The sequence below is a fragment of the Chinchilla lanigera genome, unplaced genomic scaffold (assembly GCF_000276665.1).
Source record: "Chinchilla lanigera isolate Chin_1 unplaced genomic scaffold, ChiLan1.0 scaffold00078, whole genome shotgun sequence".
NCBI lineage: Eukaryota > Metazoa > Chordata > Mammalia > Rodentia > Chinchillidae > Chinchilla > Chinchilla lanigera.
In genome coordinates this window covers 2570709-2591528 of record NW_004955479.1, presented here as the reverse complement: position 1 = coordinate 2591528, position 20820 = coordinate 2570709, and the positions used below count along the sequence as shown (strand labels likewise).

At 38.5% G+C, this 20820-nt stretch overlaps 1 protein-coding gene across 1 annotated transcript in view; it reads left to right on the top strand.

The window, feature by feature from the left end:
* Window positions 1–20592, top strand: part of Tspan12 (tetraspanin 12) — a gene marked incomplete in the record, with an annotated part of 65948 nt that extends 45356 nt beyond the window's left edge. The window contains 2 exon segments of the mRNA XM_013503288.1: window positions 1083–1226; window positions 19029–20592. Coding sequence (XP_013358742.1) covers window positions 1083–1226; window positions 19029–19334 — 450 coding nt within the window.
* Window positions 20593–20820: the final 228 nt, after the last annotated feature.

Genomic DNA, 20820 nt, shown 5'->3' with positions numbered 1-20820 from the left:
CAATCAAAAAGCATTAAAATATTCAAAATAAATTTTAGTATTTTTGCTTGAGATGTTCAGTATTTTTTAACATTGATTATAGTTAAAATGTGAAATGGTGGTGGATTGTGATCTTTTATTATGCAATGTTAATCTCACACACAGATTAATCTCTTGGGCTACATAATTTGCATAGCGAGTCACTCTTGGCAGAGGACTTCCCAGCTACTGCCCATATTCCTCGCCTTTGACTATATGGAAGAGTACTTCTGCTTTTTGCAAGGGCAGAAAATTTTTTCACTGTTGTTAATTGTTCTGAATCTAATCTGTACATTTCTTTAAGCAGTGTTTCTAAACCTACATCAGAGAAAGTTTTTGCTTCTCTTTGGTGAAATGAGACAAAAAAGAACATATAGTTATCTTAAATATAATTTAAGAACAAAAATACATCTTTTGTTAAATCTAACTTCATTCAAGCTAAAGGCACATCATTTTTTTCTGAGATTATGCTGGTAGAATATGGTCATTTATTTTATTCACTCTGTTGAGTGAAAACTCACTAGCTAAACCTATGTTTCTTTCTCAAAGTTTTGGCAGTTTTACTAGTAAAGGAATTTTTGTGATGTGGGCTTTGATCAACAAATCTTTCTACACAGATTATGGGAACTTTTAATACGGTATTTGAATTTTTTGAGCAGTTAACCCCAGTAATACACAAACTGATTGATTTACCATTCTCCAGTGTCCAGAAGTTAATAGTAAGTTAAAAGTTCAGCTATTGGGTTTGTGAGGGTATATGTTAAATCTGTCACTCTGTGATTAACTGGGGAGGCTCTTAGATGGGAGTGAGACTCAGTGATACAGGGTTTGTTTTTATGTGCTGTAGACACAGTTGTTCAGAATTGTTCCGTTACGGAATGGTTAGCCACGATGTGCCTCTCCGACATTGCCAGTATCAGCACAGAATGTGCACATATCATTGGGTGATAAAAGAAGTGAGTTTAGCTCTTAGAACAAAAATTTTAAAACTCTAATGTTTAATCTCTCATAAGTTAAAAAAATATTGTTGTAATTTCTGAGCCCGACCAGTAATTCTTTTTCAGTTTAAGTGTTGTGGAGTGGTGTATTTTACTGACTGGCTGGAAATGACAGAGATGGACTGGCCTCCAGATTCCTGCTGTGTTAGGGAATTCCCAGGATGTTCCAAACAGGCCCACCAGGAAGATCTCAGTGACCTTTATCAAGAGGTAAGGCCATGTGTTGTTAACTTACCAGGGATAAGACTTTTCTTAAAATAACTTTGAAGACTCAACAATATGCCAATGAAAATTTTCTTTTCTATGTAAATCCAAAAGACCTTAATTTTTTTTTTTTCTGGTAGAGGGGAAATAGGATAAACTTAAAACCCAATGTAAAAATCTTTGGAGAAAATGAGGTTTTAGGATTAATTTGGTTATGAACTTTATTGTGTTTGACCAAGTTCTGTTACCACTACTTAAGGACTGGTTGAAAATAAGCACATCCATCTTATGTAGCTGATTCTAGATATTTAGGGAGCACAGGGTATGGAATTCCTGGCCAGAGTACCTGTGCTGAGGCCTCCACATATACAGAAGAAAAACTCATTCTCAGGAGAAAATACTACGTGCTACTCTGCAGTTCCCCCTGCTGGCTGATGACTAGCAATGTCGGTTTTAGTTTGCTTCTGAAGATTGGTACTCGCTAAGATGCACCAAGACATTGAACATATTTGTGTGTGTTGTGGAAAAACTTACCTGAATCATCAGTTACTCTTTATTAGCAAAAGTGTTCCTAGTCTTTCATTTTCAGTGGAGAGTTTCACATTGTTAGCAGTGGAATCCTATTTCCAAATTAAAATACAGAATTGTACTGTTTAGTATAATAGCCAGTCTGTGGGTTACTTATATCCAAATTCGATTAAATTAAAATTTCACTTCATCAGTTGTACTTGCTACATTTCTAGTGCTCAGTAGTCACGTGTGACTAGTGGCTCTTACACTGGACAGTGCAAATATGGGGCATTTTCGTCACTATGGAAAGTTTCATTGGGTAGTCTTGGTCTAGGATGAGAGATCAAAATATTAATCAGGTGGAAGAGAAACTGCTTAAGCTGAGCACCTTAAAGCAGTCCGCAGCTATATCTCTGTTCATGTATCTGGGGAGGACAAATCACTGTTGAAAACCCCTGATTTAACATAAAGTAACTGTGTATGCTATCATATGCTACCGTGATGCAACTTTAAAATGAAACACATCAGAATTTACAAAACACACATTCTTACATATTTCAGTATAATTACTTTAGGAGATTATACTATTTTCCCAAGAAATACTATCATGCAAAACATGTTTAGGTCATCTGCCAGCCAGTTAAAGAAATATATAATTTATACGTACTAATTAATTTGAATGCTATATTTAACTAAGTAAAAGAATGTTATATTACCTATCCGCATGATCTGTAGTGCTCATGTCTTAGATATGAGTACCTTTTGGTTGTCAGAAAAATGTACTGGAGATGATAGGAATATGCCACGTTGAAGAATATTGAAGATATATTCTGGGTTCTGAATGCATGCCCCAAAGAAGAATGTCAGAAATTTTTAAGAGTTTCACAATTGTGCTGGTTTACCCAGACCACTCTTACAAAGTGCTATGAGCGAGTAGCTTCAACAGTAGAGATTTATTGTCTTACTGTTCTGGAGGTTAGAGATTCAGAATCAGTGCACCCACAGTGTTCCCTCTGGGAACTGTGAGGAAGAAAGTGCTGCAGACTTCTGCCTAGCTTCTGCGGTTTGCAGGCAGCTCGCGCAGTGCCTTCCTCCTCATATGAGATTCTCCTCTAGGTGTCTGTCTCCAGATTTCCCCTTTGCATAAGAGTACCACCTCACACTGGAGCTCATCTTCCTCAAGTATGACTTCATCCTAATTTCGTTACATTTGCAATAACCTTATTTCCAAGTTAGATGACACTCCGAGCTATGGAGGTTAGCATTTAAACATGAATTTTGGGAAGACACAATCTAATTCATGTAAGAATTAGAAATCAATGAATAGCTCCTCTACTTTAAAATAGAATCAAAATACTGATTTTCATTCCGTACAGAAGCATTGTGTTTGGATATTATCATTTGAATATATTGTAACTTCTGGCTTCAGTGAGAAGGAATATACAAGGCAGAGATAATAGAATAAAGCGTTCCTAAGTCAGTGTTTCTAGATGCCTCTGTGATTATTATTGCTATAGGTGAAAGCCAGTACTGTATTAGCTGGAGTCTGTATTAGGATGGTCAATTAACAGAAGCAGCAAAATCATGTTCATGCCATAAAATAGAAAACAGCATTCAGTATTTATAAGATGGTCTACAATGGAAATGTAATTGTGGATATTCAAATACATTATAGCTTACCTTTAGGCATTAATAGAATAGGTGATTACAGTATAGATATGTGCAGGCACGTAAATTGAAGCCATCAATTTCCCTAATGTGAACGCACTGTTCGCTGGATTTCAAAAGCAGCAAGTCAACTTTGAAAATTGCTTTGCTGCACAGCGTGATATAATTTCTGCTTTAGCATCTGTACTGATGACGTGATTGTAACTCTGACTGGGTTCCTGAAGACGACAAAGCATAAGTTTGGGAAAACATCAGTTTCCTGCAGTCTGAATGTGGACAAATTCTCTTCACTTTATTCAGCTGGAAAGTGTTTGTTTTAACATTTAAAATCATTTTCTTGGAAAAAAGCACAATTAATTTTTAGTACTGTAGCTTGGATTATTTTCACTAATGGTACTTTACAACGGGATACTTTAAAGATGTCTATAATTATTGAAAGGAGACACACTATTGTGCATGTGCAAAGTAGTAGCCTAGATTACATTGAGTATTTTTATATTTTGTTCAAAAGACCTTCACTAGCTAGCTAGTATTGGAGGTTATAAGATGTTCTTTAGATACAGATGTCTGGCCAATTAGGAAGTTCATTATCAGAATAATCTGTTTTTGCATTTTACCATTGATAATAGATGCTGATATTGGTAATTATATAATACATGAGTATATTCATAGTTGAGTTATAGAAGTATATCATTTATGGTATAAGTGCAGTTAAATCCATAATTAAAAATAAGACAATTCCACTTTGCCCTAGAGAACATGCTTCCCAATTGCAGTGTGTCCAGCGATAATCTAGTAGGAAGATGAGGGTCTGAAAGAAGAAACAAGTGAATAACAACTGAAGAATTTAGAATATTTACTCTAAAGTTAAAAACACTGAAGAGTGATACTTTAGATGTCTTCAAGTATTTCAAAGTTCCTAATTCAGAATAGGAACTAGACTTAGGCATTGTTGTTCCAAGGGCCAGAAGTTCCAGGAAGGAAGTTTTGAATCAATAGATGGAAGACCTTGCTCATCAAAATCTGTGCAGTTGTGAGACGGGTTATCTTGTAAAATAGTGAGCGTCTCATCACTAAAAGTGTTAAACTCAAGGTCAGATAGCCATGTCATTGGTGGTTTAGAGTGGGTTTTTAAATTAAAAATGAACCTGGAACAGATGAATTTCAAGGTAACTTTTATCTTTCATATTCTGTAAACTCAGAGATAAGAACTGGCTTTCATCCTGCAATCTTTCTTTGGTAATCTAAAATTAAGGAAATAAATCATTCTCAACCATCTGGTGGCCTGCCCGGTCCCTGACCCAATAATATTTTATGACACATTTTGAAACCTGTGAAAAATGATAGAACAGAAATAGAGCAACAACTGCACATTTTAGAAACGTTCCCATCAGAAGTGTTGTTACTTTCAGCATAGAACTCTTCCAGTGTCCCTAGGAAGCTACACACTTGTGTAGAAATACAGGTTTAAAAATCACAGAATATTCCTGACTCTCCATTTACTTCTATTCATACATCCAAAACGCTTTGTGATTATCTCCTGGATTTCACCTGCTGTTGTCAATGTTGGGAATCCAGCAGAGACTGTTGCAGGTGAAAATAACTCCTCTCTGGCAGTTCATATTCTAGTTGATGATGTAGACATTACTAAGAAAAATACAGTAATAGAAGGTACTTGCAGGAGGTAGTAAGTACTTTACAGACTGGGCGGGGTAGCAGGTGGAGCCTTGTTGGGAAGGAGCTACTTGAGATGGAGAGAAGACTGTCTTGGAAGGGAGTGGTTGAACTGAGGCCAGTTGATGAGAAGGACAGGGCCAAGTAAAGATCACAGAAAAGCATTTTTAGCCTGTGGAACTACAAGGTCAAAGGCTCCCCCTCAGGTGGTCCAGGCCCAGATGACTGACTGTTTGCTACCTTGCCCTTAGAGTCGTCTCTGTAACCATGATCCCCAGACGCTGCATATCAGAACTGACCTCAGCCACACGTCAGACTCAGAGCCCAGAGCACATCTCTTCTCTCAGTGCTGAGTTTTCCACCATACTGACTACGAAAGTATTGACTTGATCTGAACAAAAAGAAAAGCAGAGAGAAAGGAAAAGAAAAAAGAAGGCAGTAGAGAACAAGTCTTTATATACCAGGGACGACCAACTTCTTGTCCATAGACATGGGCACTTCTTGGATGGACTTCAGGGAATGGGCGATACTGCCAAAATTCTTTTCAGTACTTGATGCATTTGCCAGGGAACAGGAGGCAGAGCTTTTGTTGGATCTTGTTGGGGTTCAATTGCAGGGAATAGTTGCAGTTTTTATCTCAGATGGGAAACAAAGCGTAAACAGCCCCTCAAAGGGTCAGAAATGCCATTCTGCTTCTCTGTGTGCCACCTCAAGAAAAATAAATGGAAGTAAACAAGCTCACAACAGCCCTTTTTCAAATAGAACCACTCCAAATGTAAAGCAGCGTGGCACAGAAAGTCAAGCAAAATGTAACTCCAGAGACACATTTCTTTGTTTTGTAGTCAGAAGAGAAAGTATTGCTAAAATATATTGACTCCTTCTTCAGAAAAGTAATATTCTCAGAAGCGTGTGTAAGGCCTGGAGAGAGAGACACCCTCCGAGCAGCTGTGTCTTCTGGGGACACTTTTCCTTTAGACTCTTCCATCTTCTGTGTTCCATGTATTGGGTGTAAATTTCACATACTCTTAATGGTATTTTTATGACAAATAACATTGCCCTAAACTATTTATGACTCTTCAGATGGTTATTTCTTCTTCTGATATCAGAAAACACCTACAAATAAAGGAGATGGGGAAGGGCAGGGAGTGTGGAGGTACAAAAATATGTTTTTTCTCCAGTCTTGACTTCCACGACAAAGAACCTGGATGATTACAAGAATGTATAGATTTTCACACTACATAGACCTATCAGGATGCTCTTTGGGGCTAAAGATTGAGATGGCACATGGTGGGAAATGAAAGTAATTGTTCAGTCATACTTGTTAAAGTCAATAACAAAGACGTTACTCAAGGCGGAACTAGTGAAGTAGGCCTGGCGGGCGCTGCAGTGGGGGAGACAAATGTGGTTCAACTCTCAATACAGCATGGACAATCGAGGAGCAGGGTGAGAGTCAATGGATAGAAAATTACTAAAAGACAACGCTAGGAGTGAGGAGGGGTTCTTGCTAACCTGAACCAATAAAACTCTTGCTGAAGACATGCCATGGTAATCTATGTCTTGGAGAGGAAACTGGAGGATGAGGAACCTGATCAGGTATCTGTGGTGATCAATATGAAGAAGGAGGAATTCTAGCTAAGCGAACTCAGCAGAATTCTTGCTAAACCTGAACAGTGCAGGCTAATGTGGAAGTCTGAAAGTCAAGGTCTTGTTGAAAAAGCGCTCAGGGGAGCCTGAGTAGAGTTTGGTCACAGCGGAAACCTTTGTCCGTGGTTAATACTGTTGCGGATTTGTGCTCTCTCCACTGTGTACCATGTGTTGTCTGAGCTCAGAGCTGCAAACTCACACTGCTGGCCTCCAGCCAGTTGATGGTGGGTCTTGGCCTTGCCCGTCTCCTGTGTGCTCCGCTGTGTTTGGGAAATGGCATTAGTTTTATAATCAGTACATTCTTTTTCTCTGGGCAGTGGCTCCACTCTCGACGCTTTTGTTAACATTCCTCTTCTGTTAGCATCTTTGACCAGTTTGAAAGATTGGCTGATACGTTCTCTGTGTTTGTTTTGATGGCCAGAAACAATTTTTTACCTTATAATGTTCACACACAACATTCTGTTACATAATCTTTCCTCAGGTGTTCTGAGCCAGAAGTGGAGACACGACAAAGTGCTGTGGGTTAACATGAGACTATCTGAGGCAGGAAGATCATGAGCTCAGGGCAGCCTGAGCCACATAGCTAGTGTGAGGCCAGCTTGGAGCACAGTGGAACCCTGTCTCAGAAAAAGAAACAACACAAATTCTGTGATGAGGAAAGTAAGGCATGGACGTGGAGCAAATTCTGCCTAGTCATGGAGTCAGTTTGCTTAGTCTAGGTAACCCTGCTTCTAGGTTGATACTGGCACTCTTTTAAGGACCAAAAAATTTCTCCACTTGGTAAAAAACAAAATTAGGAACAAGAACTAAAAGGCAAGAAGTGAGAAATAATAGTTTCGGCCTCCAGCCAGGAACTGGCCAGTTACGCTAACGTGAAGTTGGCCAAGTCTGCATAGGAGGAATCCCCATGTTAAGGGCTAGAATATAAGGTAGGCATTAGATTTCAAAGTGGGCACAAGGAGGAGCTGACACCCTTAACCACCATTCATTTGATGACTGACGTGTGATGGAGACACACAGTGGTCATATTGGCTTTTTGGCCTTCTAATCTTTGAGGATAAGTAGGTGCTAGCCAGTGCACAAAATATCCGAGTGGCAGGGGGCTGATAAAGGCCTGTCAAAGCAAGGGGCCTTGATGCAAAGTGAGCATGCCTGCCGCTCAGGCTGTGGGGCACGCTACAGAGTGGATGCACAGGGCTAGGGGTTATAGAAGGCCCTGTGTGTCCAGCTAATGCATGGCTTGTGTACTGGTCTGTGAGTAGTTGCGAAACGAAGCAGCAAGTGTATTCACAGATTTGAGGCATTATTATAAAAGGAAGACTTGGGACAGAGTAGTCATGGGATGCTGATTTATTATAATAAAACTGCTGTCAGATAAACACACATAGAGCCTCCTACTTAGATAGTAAACAGTAGGCAGCTTTTCAGGCTCAGTGGTTATGTAGCTGCAATATCCTCAAGAAGTTCCATTCTCAGGATTCTTTTATATCAAGTCAAAGACTCTCCCTTGGCCTCTCTGCTGACTCATTATCTCTTCCAAAACTGCCAGCAGGATCAGGTTGACTCGGGCTTGCAGTGGTGTCTGTTTTATCATTCAAAGCCCTGCAGGACCAGTTAGGGCATAGTGTGTATGTGTGGGGAATCCCTTTCATCTCCAGGCGTTGCTTGATCTAATCAGGCCTCAAACTGTTCAGCCAGTTTTGCTTCAGGTATACAAATGCATTCTTCTTTTCTTTCCCTCTCTTTCTTGACAAAGTTCAGTGTGAGTATCCTGTTTCGTATTCACTGTTCAGTCAAACAACTTTTTTTCTTGTGATTTTATTAGTAAACACTTGCAGTTTTTGCCCTTAGGATGCAGTGATATAAAAGCTTTTATAATAATTTGGCCTGAAGAAGTACCTTTAACAATAACAATTTTTGTTGTTTTTGAGACAGCGTCTCACCATGCAGTTCAGGCTGGTCTTGAACTCACTTTGTAGCCCAGGCTGGCCTTGAACTCACAATGATCCTCCTGCCTCAGCCTCCTGAGTGCACCACCACTCCCGGCTAACAATAACAATTTTAATTTTTGCTTAAAAATCAGGATGCTGGTGAGCACTGTGGAGAATAGGAGAAGGTGGGGAGCTGCAGGGAAGGTTGGATCTTGAAGCAGAGAAGTTGAGTAGCAGCTTTTTGGTCAGTTCATGTCATTATAAGGACTGGAATTCAGATGTAGCGTTACAATGGAGAAGGAATGAATGTGAAAAACATTTAAAAGGTAGAATGAACAGTTTAGGTGATGAATTGGCTATGGGAAGTGAGTGACAGCCAAGCTGAAAGCTGCTTGACTGTGATTTGGATCTTGGATCAATGAAGAAGCTGTTTATAGAGGGGAATTGTTGGAAATGTATTAGTTACATTTTGGAAATTCTGGTTTTAAAGGTTTTGCTGGCTGTTCCCTGTGCAGAATCTGATTAGGAAATATGGAGGTCAGGAAACAGAACTCAGCGAGAGACATGGTTTCACGTGTGCGAGGTGAAGAAAGGGCTGACAGAGGGGCTTGGGTATGGGGGAGTTTGTATCTCTTCTGTGAACCGTCATCTGGGTCAGCCATGCTCACCAGCTTTGCTGCTGAGGTTTGTCCAGGGGCCAGAATGGTGAGGTAACGTTGCCTTTTGAAATACCTGTACTCCAGAGTCGTTGCCATTTTCCTGCAGTTGCAGCCATGGAGAGAAGATGGGAGGTGAGAAGGAGCATATCCATTTGCCTGAAGGCCTGTGCACATCACCCTGCACAGCCATTACAGGGACTCACGTGGCTTCACTGAACTGTAAAGGAGCCTGGGAAGTGTGGTCTGCCTAAGGCAGTGTTCATTGTGTGACATTAGCTGCTATGGGAGAAATGGAGAACAGACTGGGAGTGAGGGTACTAAAAGTCTGCTGCCAGCACCATCAATGTGTAAGAGGCAGTGGAGGCATGAGAGGCGGTAAAACCACACTGAGGGGGTGTAAAGTATACCCCCAAGGACAGAGCTCAGGAATGTCAGCGCTTACTGCAGAGAGGAGATGCCTATTGTGGGCTGAGATGAAATGAAGGCAGGAACGGGGCTAGGGATTTAGCTCAGCAGCACAGCACCTGCCTGGCAAGCGCAAGGTCGTGAGTTTGATTCCTGGTAAAAAAAAAAAAAAAAGAAATGAAGGCAGGAAGGATGTGAAAGGAGACGTCCTTAGGGACGAGTTTCCCATTGTGAGGAAGCACCAGTTCACAAGTTGAGTAGAATTTGAGGCCAGACTCTTTGGGTTAAATCTTTGGTCTCCTTACCGGCGATGTGAATTCAGGCAAATTTAAACCTCCTTCTGCTTCAGTTTCCTCACCTGAAAATAGGGATAATCAGAATATTCTTTAGTCTCATAAGCTTGCTTTCTTTTCTTTTTTCTTTCCTGCCCTCTTCCTTCCTTTCTCCCTTCCTTCCTCTCTTTCTCTTTTTCTCTTGAGTTAAGTAAATGAGCACGTGCGAAGCCCTTAGAACAGTACCTGTTCGATATATATTGCCACTTATACCTGTGAGTTAAAGGAAGTCAAGGATTCAAGTACATGCAGGGAAGCAAAAAGAGTATCTTTTCCTTCCCTACTCGAAAATTCACGGTCAGCACTCCTATAACAAAAGACAGGTTAACACGTTTATTGAATGAAAGTTTTACCTGACAAAGGAGTCCTCAGGAATGGAGACCCGAAGACCCTGCATTTGTGTGCTAAGTCTGATGAAATAAGTGGGTAGATGCAGAGGAGCATGATCAGATGAAAAGGGATGTAGTGGTAACAAATGTGAAGGTGGGACTGCAGCAAGGACTGTTTCACATTCTTCCAGTTCTCCCCCAGGCATAACGCAGGACACTTGTCCCTGAGGATCTTTAAGGGAGGGAGGAAGGAAGGGGTCAGACAGATGACCTTGCTAGCTTGATGGCTTACTTCCGGAGAGAGGAACTCAAGATTATACAACCTGCTTTGGGGATAAAGGGAGCAGGAGAAAGGAGGGAGGAGAGGCCAGAGAAGCCTTCCTGCTTCAGCAGTCCTGCAGTCTCTTGCATTTCAAGAATACTCAGCATGCCAAGGCACCATCCTCTGGGGTGTTGTCCTCAAGCCCAGCACACACAGTGGATTTTTTTTTCAAGTAGATGCTCGTTTATATAGCTACATAAGTGGAGATTTTCAGTGCATTTCTTCATTAAAATCCTAAAATAATTCTTTGAAAGTGGTACAGTATTTTATGTCCGTCTTAGAGAAGAGAAAAGCAAAGCACAGAGTGGCAGATTCGCTTGCTCTGTGTCAGAGAGTTGGTCATGACTGAGCGTGAGTCTGTTTGATTCCAGAGCCCAGGTGTGTGGACACTGAATTTCTCAGATGCTGAGCGTTTGCAGTGTTCTTCGTTTCTAAACCTCCGCTCCCTCAGGTACTGCATAAGACATTAGTAGTAACTACCTCGACATAGTGTTACAGAGATAAACGACTACCTGGAACCTGGCTGGCACACCATGAACCCGCCTTTTCAGGGCTCAGTGGTGGCTAATGACAGAAATAACTAATTTATTGAAGTACATAGAAAAATTTGTGATCCATAGTTAGATTTGTAACTAGCTAAATTGCCACTAGTTTGTTTGTGAAGAGAGGGAAGTGCACTGTCATGGTTACAGAAGTTTCTGCCAGCCAGAGGTAGATTTTTGGGTCAGAATTTTGAGGGTTTGATGGTTTTCCCTTTTCTTTGTTTTTAGACAAACAGTGAGGGTGAACACTTTGCATGAGGGGTCTGTGAAGGTCTTCTGCTCAGCCAGGAGAGGGACACGACCTGCACCTGGAACTGGCCTCTCTAGGGACTCAGGTTTCTTATAATCATATTTTTTGGTAAAATTGAAAAATATGCAGCAAATGCGATCTTTAAAATTTAACGACTCTGCCTATACTGTGGGGCTATTGAGAGGATGTAATGAGATTTAAGGGCCTCCATATAGTAAAAAATAAAATGATGTTTTCTGCTGTGTTTCCTATGCGTTGTTCAGCTTTACTCTTTAAAGAACAGAAAGTCTTGCAGTGGACTTTATTGCTTGTTTATTTCTTTTCTTACACACATGCTTATTTCTCTGTTTAGTTTAAGGTTATCAGTGGATAGTTTTTGATCCAGCCTGCTTAATGTCTGTGAATGCATGAACCCATGAACTGGTACCATTCCACTCTTCAGTTCCTGAAGAAATAACACTGAAAGTTGTATATTTCTACCCCGTAATTAACAAGTCATTTCTAACTTGAGATATATGTTTATCATCAAAACTCAATTATAAAAATATCAATATTGGCTTGTATTGTAACCTAGATTTTATTTATACTTTATGAACATTATAAGGCTGTTTGATTTTTTTTGGTGTGGGCTGTGAATCCTGAGTAATGAAAAGGATTGTGTTTTTCCACTTTTAGAAACTCACTTTGTAAATACATCAGAATAATTTCAACTGTGTAATTTCCTTAAGTGAATGAGGCATCCTGACATGCCTTCAAGTAGATTATAGAAAATGTAAGGACTTCTGCTCTTTCTCTGATAAAGGCAGTATTATTATTTATAATGCAGTGAATGGTTGTCCAGAATTTTAATATTACAGCCAGTAAAGTAGGTTAGACAACAAATCTTATTCATACCTTTGAGTTATATGAGGTCATTAATTAGGGTTAGTACAGATTTCCTTAGGAAGAAAACGTAGCTGAATAAAATCAGTTCAGACTATTTTATTTTGAGAAAAGCAAATAAGTGCAGTTCATTTCTTTCCTATGTGGAAGAAAAAAACCCTTACTGAAGTGAAATGCAGTTTTGATCTGTAACATTTCTGCTACCTCTTGTGACTCACTCAGCTGAAGTTTGTTTATAGAACTGCATACCTATGAATACTATAACACATATAGAAACATCTGTATTTTTTTCTCAAGCCCTTGTATCTTTTTTTCAATGAAAATGTCCAAGTTTACACTGAAAAAATGTAAAACATATGCATAATTACTTTTCTGGCTCAGAATAAGCTCAGGTTATGGTCAGCTCGAGTTACTTCAATAGGAATGTGTGCAGAATTAACAGTAAAGCTGGGAGCTGTAGCTGTGAAGAATGTAGAAAGTGACGGGGAAGGAGAATTACCTTACGTGGAAGAATATTCTTTGGGGAAGTTCATCCTTACCTGGACGTATTTGTGTAAATGCCTAATTGACACTCCGCATGGTTCTTCTCATGTTGTGTCTACAGTGTTTTCTAAGATACTAAGGAAATACTAAATTTTGTGCATCATAAAAAAGTGTTTGCTATTATTTGTATGTTTACATCTACCTCGTTGAATCAAGTATTTTCAGCATATAAGAAAATACAGTGAATTAATAACAAAGTAGAAATGGTTGAGGTAAAGTGGCAGAGTAAGCAGATACGCTTACTCTGAAGGCCAGCAGGGTTGCTGTAGTTGGATGTCCTGCTTGCCTCTGAGGTTTTGGATGGCTCAGCTGGAAAGGACTCAGACGCCTCTGTTTAATTCTAATGTTAGAAGAATAAATGTTCTAAGTTTTCAAAGGGAGAAAAATTCTAAAGGATTTTTTCTAAGTGGGATTTTATATCTGTTACTCTTAAGTAATCCAGGAAAATGTCTTCAATATTATTTTTCACATACAGGTGACCTCTTATAGTGTTCTTTATTACGTAGCACTAAAGCAGATCTCAGTGGAGAATAATCTGCAAGGGCTTAAATAGTATATATTGTGAGTTGGCAGATTTTGACACTATAGTTTGATGTCTGCATATAAATGAAAGTACCTAAAGGTGTCAATTGATTTCATTTATTTTAAATAATCTATAGATAATAATTCTTGGAAGGTTCTTAATAGAAGAGCACAAAATATAATTTAATGAATTCTCATTCAAATTTAAGGGCTAAAATTTGGTCTTCCTTGAAATGCTGTGTACTTTGCAAAGGGAGTGAAGAAGTGATAAGATTAATATATTGTTATAAAATTGAGGGATCCATATGGACCTTTACATCAAATAGACCACATATTCTAACATAGAGATAATATTGAGGGCCAGTGATCTAGAAGGAAGCCAAGGGCCAACCATGCGACATAACCGTAGAACCCTGGGTCTGCTTTTCTAAGGAACCCAAACCCATGCACAGTAATCCTGATTGTCTTAAAATTTTACTGCACTTTCTAATTTTTAAGGTTAAAAAATCTATGTCATTTTCAAAGAAACAGTGCATGATCAGCACAATCCAGAATAGGATCATCAGAATGATGAAATGCATACATTTGAAAAATTTGAAGAAATGAGGAATAATTAGCCAGAAGAGTTTGATTCAAGGGAAAGTAATGACTCTTCAGGTATGACTCCCTACTTCTATGGAAAAGGGATGGGCAAAGCCCCTGTGCTGGAACCGTGCATCCTATTACAAAGGCAGATTCCATCAAGAAAATGACAGCTAAGAATTTGTGTTGCTAGGCCAGGCATGTGGCACACACCTGTAATTCCAAATAACAGTGTGACAACTTTGTGAATCAGATCCCGTCTCCCAGTTTTATTATTGTTGCTCATTATTATTATTGCTCAATGATTTGTCTACACTGATTCTGTGAAGTCTGTGTTCTTCGACATATGTGGCCACTGAAGTCACTGCTGTGGTAGTGCAGTGGTCAGTTAATTAATGAGCAGAGGTTTCCCTAGATGTTCAGAAGCAGTAAGTCTCCCAGGCTTTGCCAAGGGCGCACAGGACCTCAGGGTTACCTGGAGATAAGATCTCAAGGCTTTCCTAGGTTTTTCCTGTGCATCTACGCAAACCTGGGCACATGTGCAATCCCCTTTGCCGATTCCACTATGAACTTACCATTCCCCTGCTGCTTCTTCTGAAGCTGTTAGGGTAGCTCAGCAGTAAGCAACTGTTACTCGATGCCTTGAGCAGCCTCAGCAATCTACAGTTGCTTCTGATTGTCTTTAGTAACACTGTCTTTAGTAAACATTCCCAGGTGAGAAAGTTGTTTCTGTGGTTGAGCTCCAAGTCAGGTTAAATAAAGACAGCCATGTCAGAAGGCTCTTTCAGAGACCCGCCAGACTGTATAAAGAATGGGAATTCTCATTGGGAATGGGGTTTCCAAGGAGGTCCCATCCCACTTTATTTCTGCAGTGCCTGCCAGGCTATCAAGATTCAGGCTGTGGTTGTTATGACTCCTGCAGGGCTTGGGAGAGAGATGTGATCAGGTACGTTAAAATGCCACAGAGCTTGCCATTCTTCCTGAGACGCAGGTGCTTTCCTTGAATTAATGCTGCTCAGATTGCTGTGAGCCTCTCATTTTCAGTGTTCTGAAGAAGTGAACATTTTTGTGAGATTTTCCATTGCTCATATGGAGAGGCCATTCAGAAGCCTTTATTATAACCGTTGGCTGTCATCCCAAAAGTGCTTTCTAATCATGCTTTTAAGAAATAGAAAGTTCAACCCACTGACTTCCAAGGTCCCTTCTCACTTTATAGTATTTGATATTAAGTAATATATCTTATTCCCAAACCATTGCAGATAATATAATTTACTGTACCTTTTAAGAAATAAATATGATTGTATAAAAAATAAAAATACATGTTCTATAATGCCAAACTATCAAACAATAGATTGTACCTTTTTATCAATTTCTGCTTTGTTTTACTCATATATTTAAAAAAGAAATATTTCCTCTCCTGTAGTTTTACAAATTAAAATGAAATAAAATGAATGGAGATACCAGTAAATCAAAGAGCTATATAGTCAAAATTCAAGCCCCAGAGAATATTGAAAAGGTAATAATGAAATAATTGACTGATAACATTTTATGGCATTGAATCATCAGCTTATATATTTCTTGAATCAGTGTTTATATTATTTGATCAGTCTTACATTCCCATATCTGGTCATCTGAGCAGCTACTTTGAAGATATGTAGTATAATAACCATTGTTAATGTCCTATTATCTTGTTTTGAAATTGTGTATCATTTTTATTTTTTATTCTCTTTAAAAGAAAAGAAAAAGAAAAAATACATTTTTATCTGTAGTCATAATATTTTACAGTAGATCTCTTGAATTTATTTTTCCCAACTAGCTGAAATTTTGTACCTTAACTGGTTATGTTTAACTCTATAATTACAATTATTACTACTAAAATATTGACCTGCCCACATGAATTCTTTTGTATTCATTAGTGACCCATCTTTGCACTAAACTAAGAGCATAGGTAAAGAATCGGTAAACATACTTCAAAGTCATTTATATCAATCTCTTGAAAGACAGATGTGAGACTGTGGTTCCACATTGCCTAGCAGTAAGTGACGTATCTGTATAAAGCAATTTTCCTTATGTCTGACACCAAGCCATTTTTATTTTACTGTTTTTGAGGTGACTTGTTGCAAATTAAGTTAAGTATTTCTTTTTAATCAGGAGGCTAGTGATTACATGTCTCAGTGGCAGATCCTCATTTTAGAGAGTGGCTTCATTATCCTGAAAAGCAGTGATGGCCGCTGTGGCTGTTGTAAGCAATGACTGTTGCATTAATATTTACTGGTGATAAAATGCTATCCTTCTGGCGTTTTCCATACACTTTTACAAAGTGCTGAAGCTCACACTTTTCTGTATCTGCTGGTCACAGATTTTCTATTTTTAATTTGATCTTTCTGACTTGGGCTGACACACCAGATATGGCTGGTACCTGCTGAACTCTTGTCACAAACTAGATATCATTTTGGGTACTTTTTCAGCAAGTCTTGCCAATATCCCAAACAGATAGGTGCTGTTACCAGGAGTTCTCAGATAAGAACACTAAAGCGTGGAGAGATTAAGTAACATTCCCAAAGTTACATAGCTTCTGAATAGCAGAGCATGGCTTTGAATTCAAGATCTGCAAGGCGTGATCTGAACATTATCCTTTACTGTGTCATATAAAGGTGTTTATTAGATAGGCACGTACGCATAAGAGCGGATGGGGTCTGACAGAATACCTCAGTGGAACATTTTGAAAAGTACTTGAACTTTGATTCAAGTTCAAAGTACTTGAACTTTGATTCATGTTCACTGTAATATGTATTTTTGGCTTCCCACAGAGTACTTGTGTATTTCTGTCTGTATATATTTCTTCTGTATCTATCAACTAGATAATATAGCAGAGATATGACCTTTTGTAAAATGTTAAGTATTACAAAATTATAAATATTTTAATTTCACTTTTGTGAAGTTGGTGAATATTTGCTATTCTTTTACTGTTAGTTGTTATTACATGGTTTACCAAAAAAAGAAGTTGCTAAAAAATTGTCTTTGACTAGTTGAACATGATTTTTATGTTTCTCTAAAGTAATGTCTTACTGGGGTAGCAGTATCAATCAGTGTCTTTTAGAAATCCAACAATTCTATATTGTTCATCCCTCCCCTTCAATAAAATGGATAAGTTGACAACTGATTCATAGTGTTTTTCTCGGCTTAGTGATTTCCTTGTAGGACCTGGAGCAGAAAACAAGGAAGAAGTAATCTAAGTAAATACGATTTTCTTTTTACTCAAGTGGCTGCTTCTGTAGGGCAAACAGCTAGTTGCTTTTACTAGAAACTCAGAATAAAAGCTTTCACAGTCAAGTTCTTGCTGGGAGATCATTTTCTAAGGCTGTCCCATATTTCTCTCTGTCTTGGGGATGGAGACACTGAGTAACTGGACCATCTTTTCCTGAATGTCTGTAAAGAAAACAGCCTTGAAAATAGAATAGTGCCTCCTTCATAGGAAATACAGGTTTTCATCCTGTCCTGTGTAATAAAAAGTCCTCTCTCATGTGAAGACAGTGATGCTTATTACCCATCAAGAAAGGTTGGGTCCCCTAAGCTCAGGGTTCCTGTCCCATGCACAACTCACTGTGTGCATACATCATTTGAGCTTCTTCATAGTGCGCTTGAAACTTGAGAAAATGACATATTCCTTGACAATTTTTATTGCTAGAGGATTAAATTCCTTTGTTTCCTGCCTTCTGCCAGCATCCACAAGGCTGTGGCCTGTTTCCAAGTAAACTCTCAGAATCTTCAAAGTTCCTTGATGTTTTTCATAGAGTGGTATCATAGATTTTCACCTTAATGTACAATAAGAAATTTATAATTTCCCTTTAGAGGAGTAGGTTACATTTGTTTGCTGTAGATCCCAAGGGACAAGGCACGGAGTACGGTCACCTGAGGTACTGGTCACTGGAAATAGGCAGCTGTGCTCTGGTCACTCAGAAGGGTGACCTACTGCAGTTGTCAGTCTCCACCTATCTCCTTGTCTTTGCTCCTCTGCTCTAGTTCTTTGTCATGAGTTTTCCTTCCCCTACGTTTTCCAACCTCTTATCTTCCTTCAGAATTCTCTTCTGGGTCTGTCATAGGATTCCTGCAAAATTTGTTCTTCAGATACAAACAAAAAGCTTGCGAATTTTTAAAGACAAGTGTCTCTGATCTGTGTAGGGCCTGAAGATACTTTTCAGATCACTACCTGGTAAAAGTAGAAGCTGGGTCATGACATAACTTTCCTACATGTATTTCTGCTGTAGGCGGTGGGCTGGGATCAGGGTAAATTTTTACCTGTCAGCATGTTTCAGCAGCAGAGAAAAGGCTCCTGATCCTTGGGGAAAGTTTTTGACCAAATGAGCTATAATTCAACAGTAAAAGGATTTATATATATATATATATATATTCAATTCCCTACAGTGACTCTATTCACTATGTATCACAAACATACTAATAAAGAGGGGGAACTTAATAATAATAGTAAAACCTTTTTTAAATATGTTTGGATCAGATTCTATCAGGAGTCAGCAGTCCATGGCCTGTGAGCCAGCTCTGGCCCAGTGCCTTTGGGTGTGCGTGGACATTTCATTGGCATACACGTACTGCCATTCATTTACATACTGTATATGGTTGCTTTTATATTATAGTGACAGAAATAAGTAGTTGCTGCAGAGGTCATATAACCTGTAAACCTAAACTACTTATTCTCTGGTTCTTTATAAAAAAAAAAAAGATGTTGCTAGCCCCTCTGGTCTAGACATTGGGTTTCACACTGTTAAGTCTTAATTTCAGGTTGTGCGGGAAACAAAAGATGCTATCAAAACCAGCTAAGCAGGCTTTTCTAAAGGTACATGCCTCCTTCTCACCTCCATTTTCTCATAATATTGCCCTGTTGGGAGTCACTGTCTTAAAATGTATTATTCTAATTAACTGACACAAAATGTTGTTTTCACTATTTTTGAACTACTGTAACATACAGTAATATTGATCATGCTGTTTCTTTTACAGGGTTGTGGGAAGAAAATGTACTCCTTTTTGAGAGGAACCAAACAACTGCAAGTACTTAGGTTTCTAGGGATCTCCATTGGAGTGACACAAATCCTGGCCATGATTCTCACTATTACGCTTCTCTGGGCTCTGTATTATGATAGAAGAGAACCTGGGACAGACCAAATAATGTCCCTGAAAAATGACAATTCTCAGCACCTTTCATGTCACTCAGTCGAACTTTTGAAACCAAGCCTTTCAAGGATCTTTGAACATACATCCATGGCAAACAGCTTTAATACACACTTTGAGATGGAAGAATTATAAAGATTGTCAAAGAAGGAAACTACAAACTTGTTTTATTGGACTTGTGAATTTTTGAGTAACAGTTATATGTTTCAAAACTTTATAGACTTAAAAATACTGCCATAAAATGATATGTAGACATATAATTTTGTACTCTTTAAAGAGAGGAAAGTTTCATATGTCACCACCTGGACAATAATTGTTGTCATTTATAATGCTGGGACAGATCTAATACCCACTTTATAGCCTGTGCAAGGCTTTTGCTGAATACAGTTATGTTGGAGTTGGCATGATTTGATCACCATTTCTGCATCTATGTAAGTGAGCCACATATAGTGGGATTGGAACTATGGTAAAGGTTGATTTACTTCCACAGGCTAGTATAAAATTATCAATTAACCATTAACATAGGAAGTTAGTACTAATGACTTTAATTTCTTGATATATTCTTTCGAGGGTGACTAGATTATACATTATGAACACTTTCAAAATTGGTGATGACCTAAATGTGATTTTTTTCTGGTTACTAAAATATTCTTACCACTTACAAGAGCAAACTAACACATTGTCTTAAACTAATTAGGGATGTATGTGTATATGTCTGGGCTAAGTCTGTATAATTGAGTAGCTTTGGTTTCTCATAAGGTTAAGAATAACAATTGTGAAAAGGATAAATTTGTTCTGTGTAGAACCATTGTGTTAGCCTTTCCCATTAACAGAGCTTTTAAATTCAGTCTTGGGTCTACATTACATTCATAACTCTTCATTTAAATACTTAGCCACTGATTTTGAAAATTACCAGTCTGATACATAGAAATCATTAGAAGTCGGACTGCAGTCTGGTCTTTAGGAAGCAGTGACAAGAAAATGTACACGGGTCTCAGTTGATTCAGCCAGCACATGGATGCTGTTTTCTCCCACACGAAGCCCATGAACAATTTTTTAAAAATAAACACTTCTTAAAAGAACTTATCTTTGCCTTTTTAAAAAAGAAGCAACAGTTTCCCAGTCAGTGTAGTTCTACAATGAGTAGTATTCTTTGTCTTAAGACAAATGCTTGTGAGAATCATTAAAGTGACAGTTTAGCGATTATCTTCGCTATATCTCACTAATTCATATGCTGTGGCAAATTATGCATATTAAATTTTTTACAAAAGTGAAATAATATTTATTTGAAATGGGAAGAGTGCATTTTACTGTATTTTGTGTATCATGTTTATTTCTCAGATTATGGAAAGAGAATTAAAACAAGTGTCAATAAATATTTTCTAGAGAGTAATAATTTGTGCCTATTTTTTATACAACTGGGTTTCACGCTGTTAAGTCTTAATTTCTGATTGTGCGGGAAACAGAAGATGCTCATCAGAACCAGCTGAGCAGGCTTTTCTAAAGGTACATGCCTCCTTCTCCCCTTCATTTTCTCATAGTATTGCCCTGTTGAGAGTCACTGTCTTAAAATTTAAGACATTCTAAATTCTAATTAACTGATACCTTTACCACTTAAAAA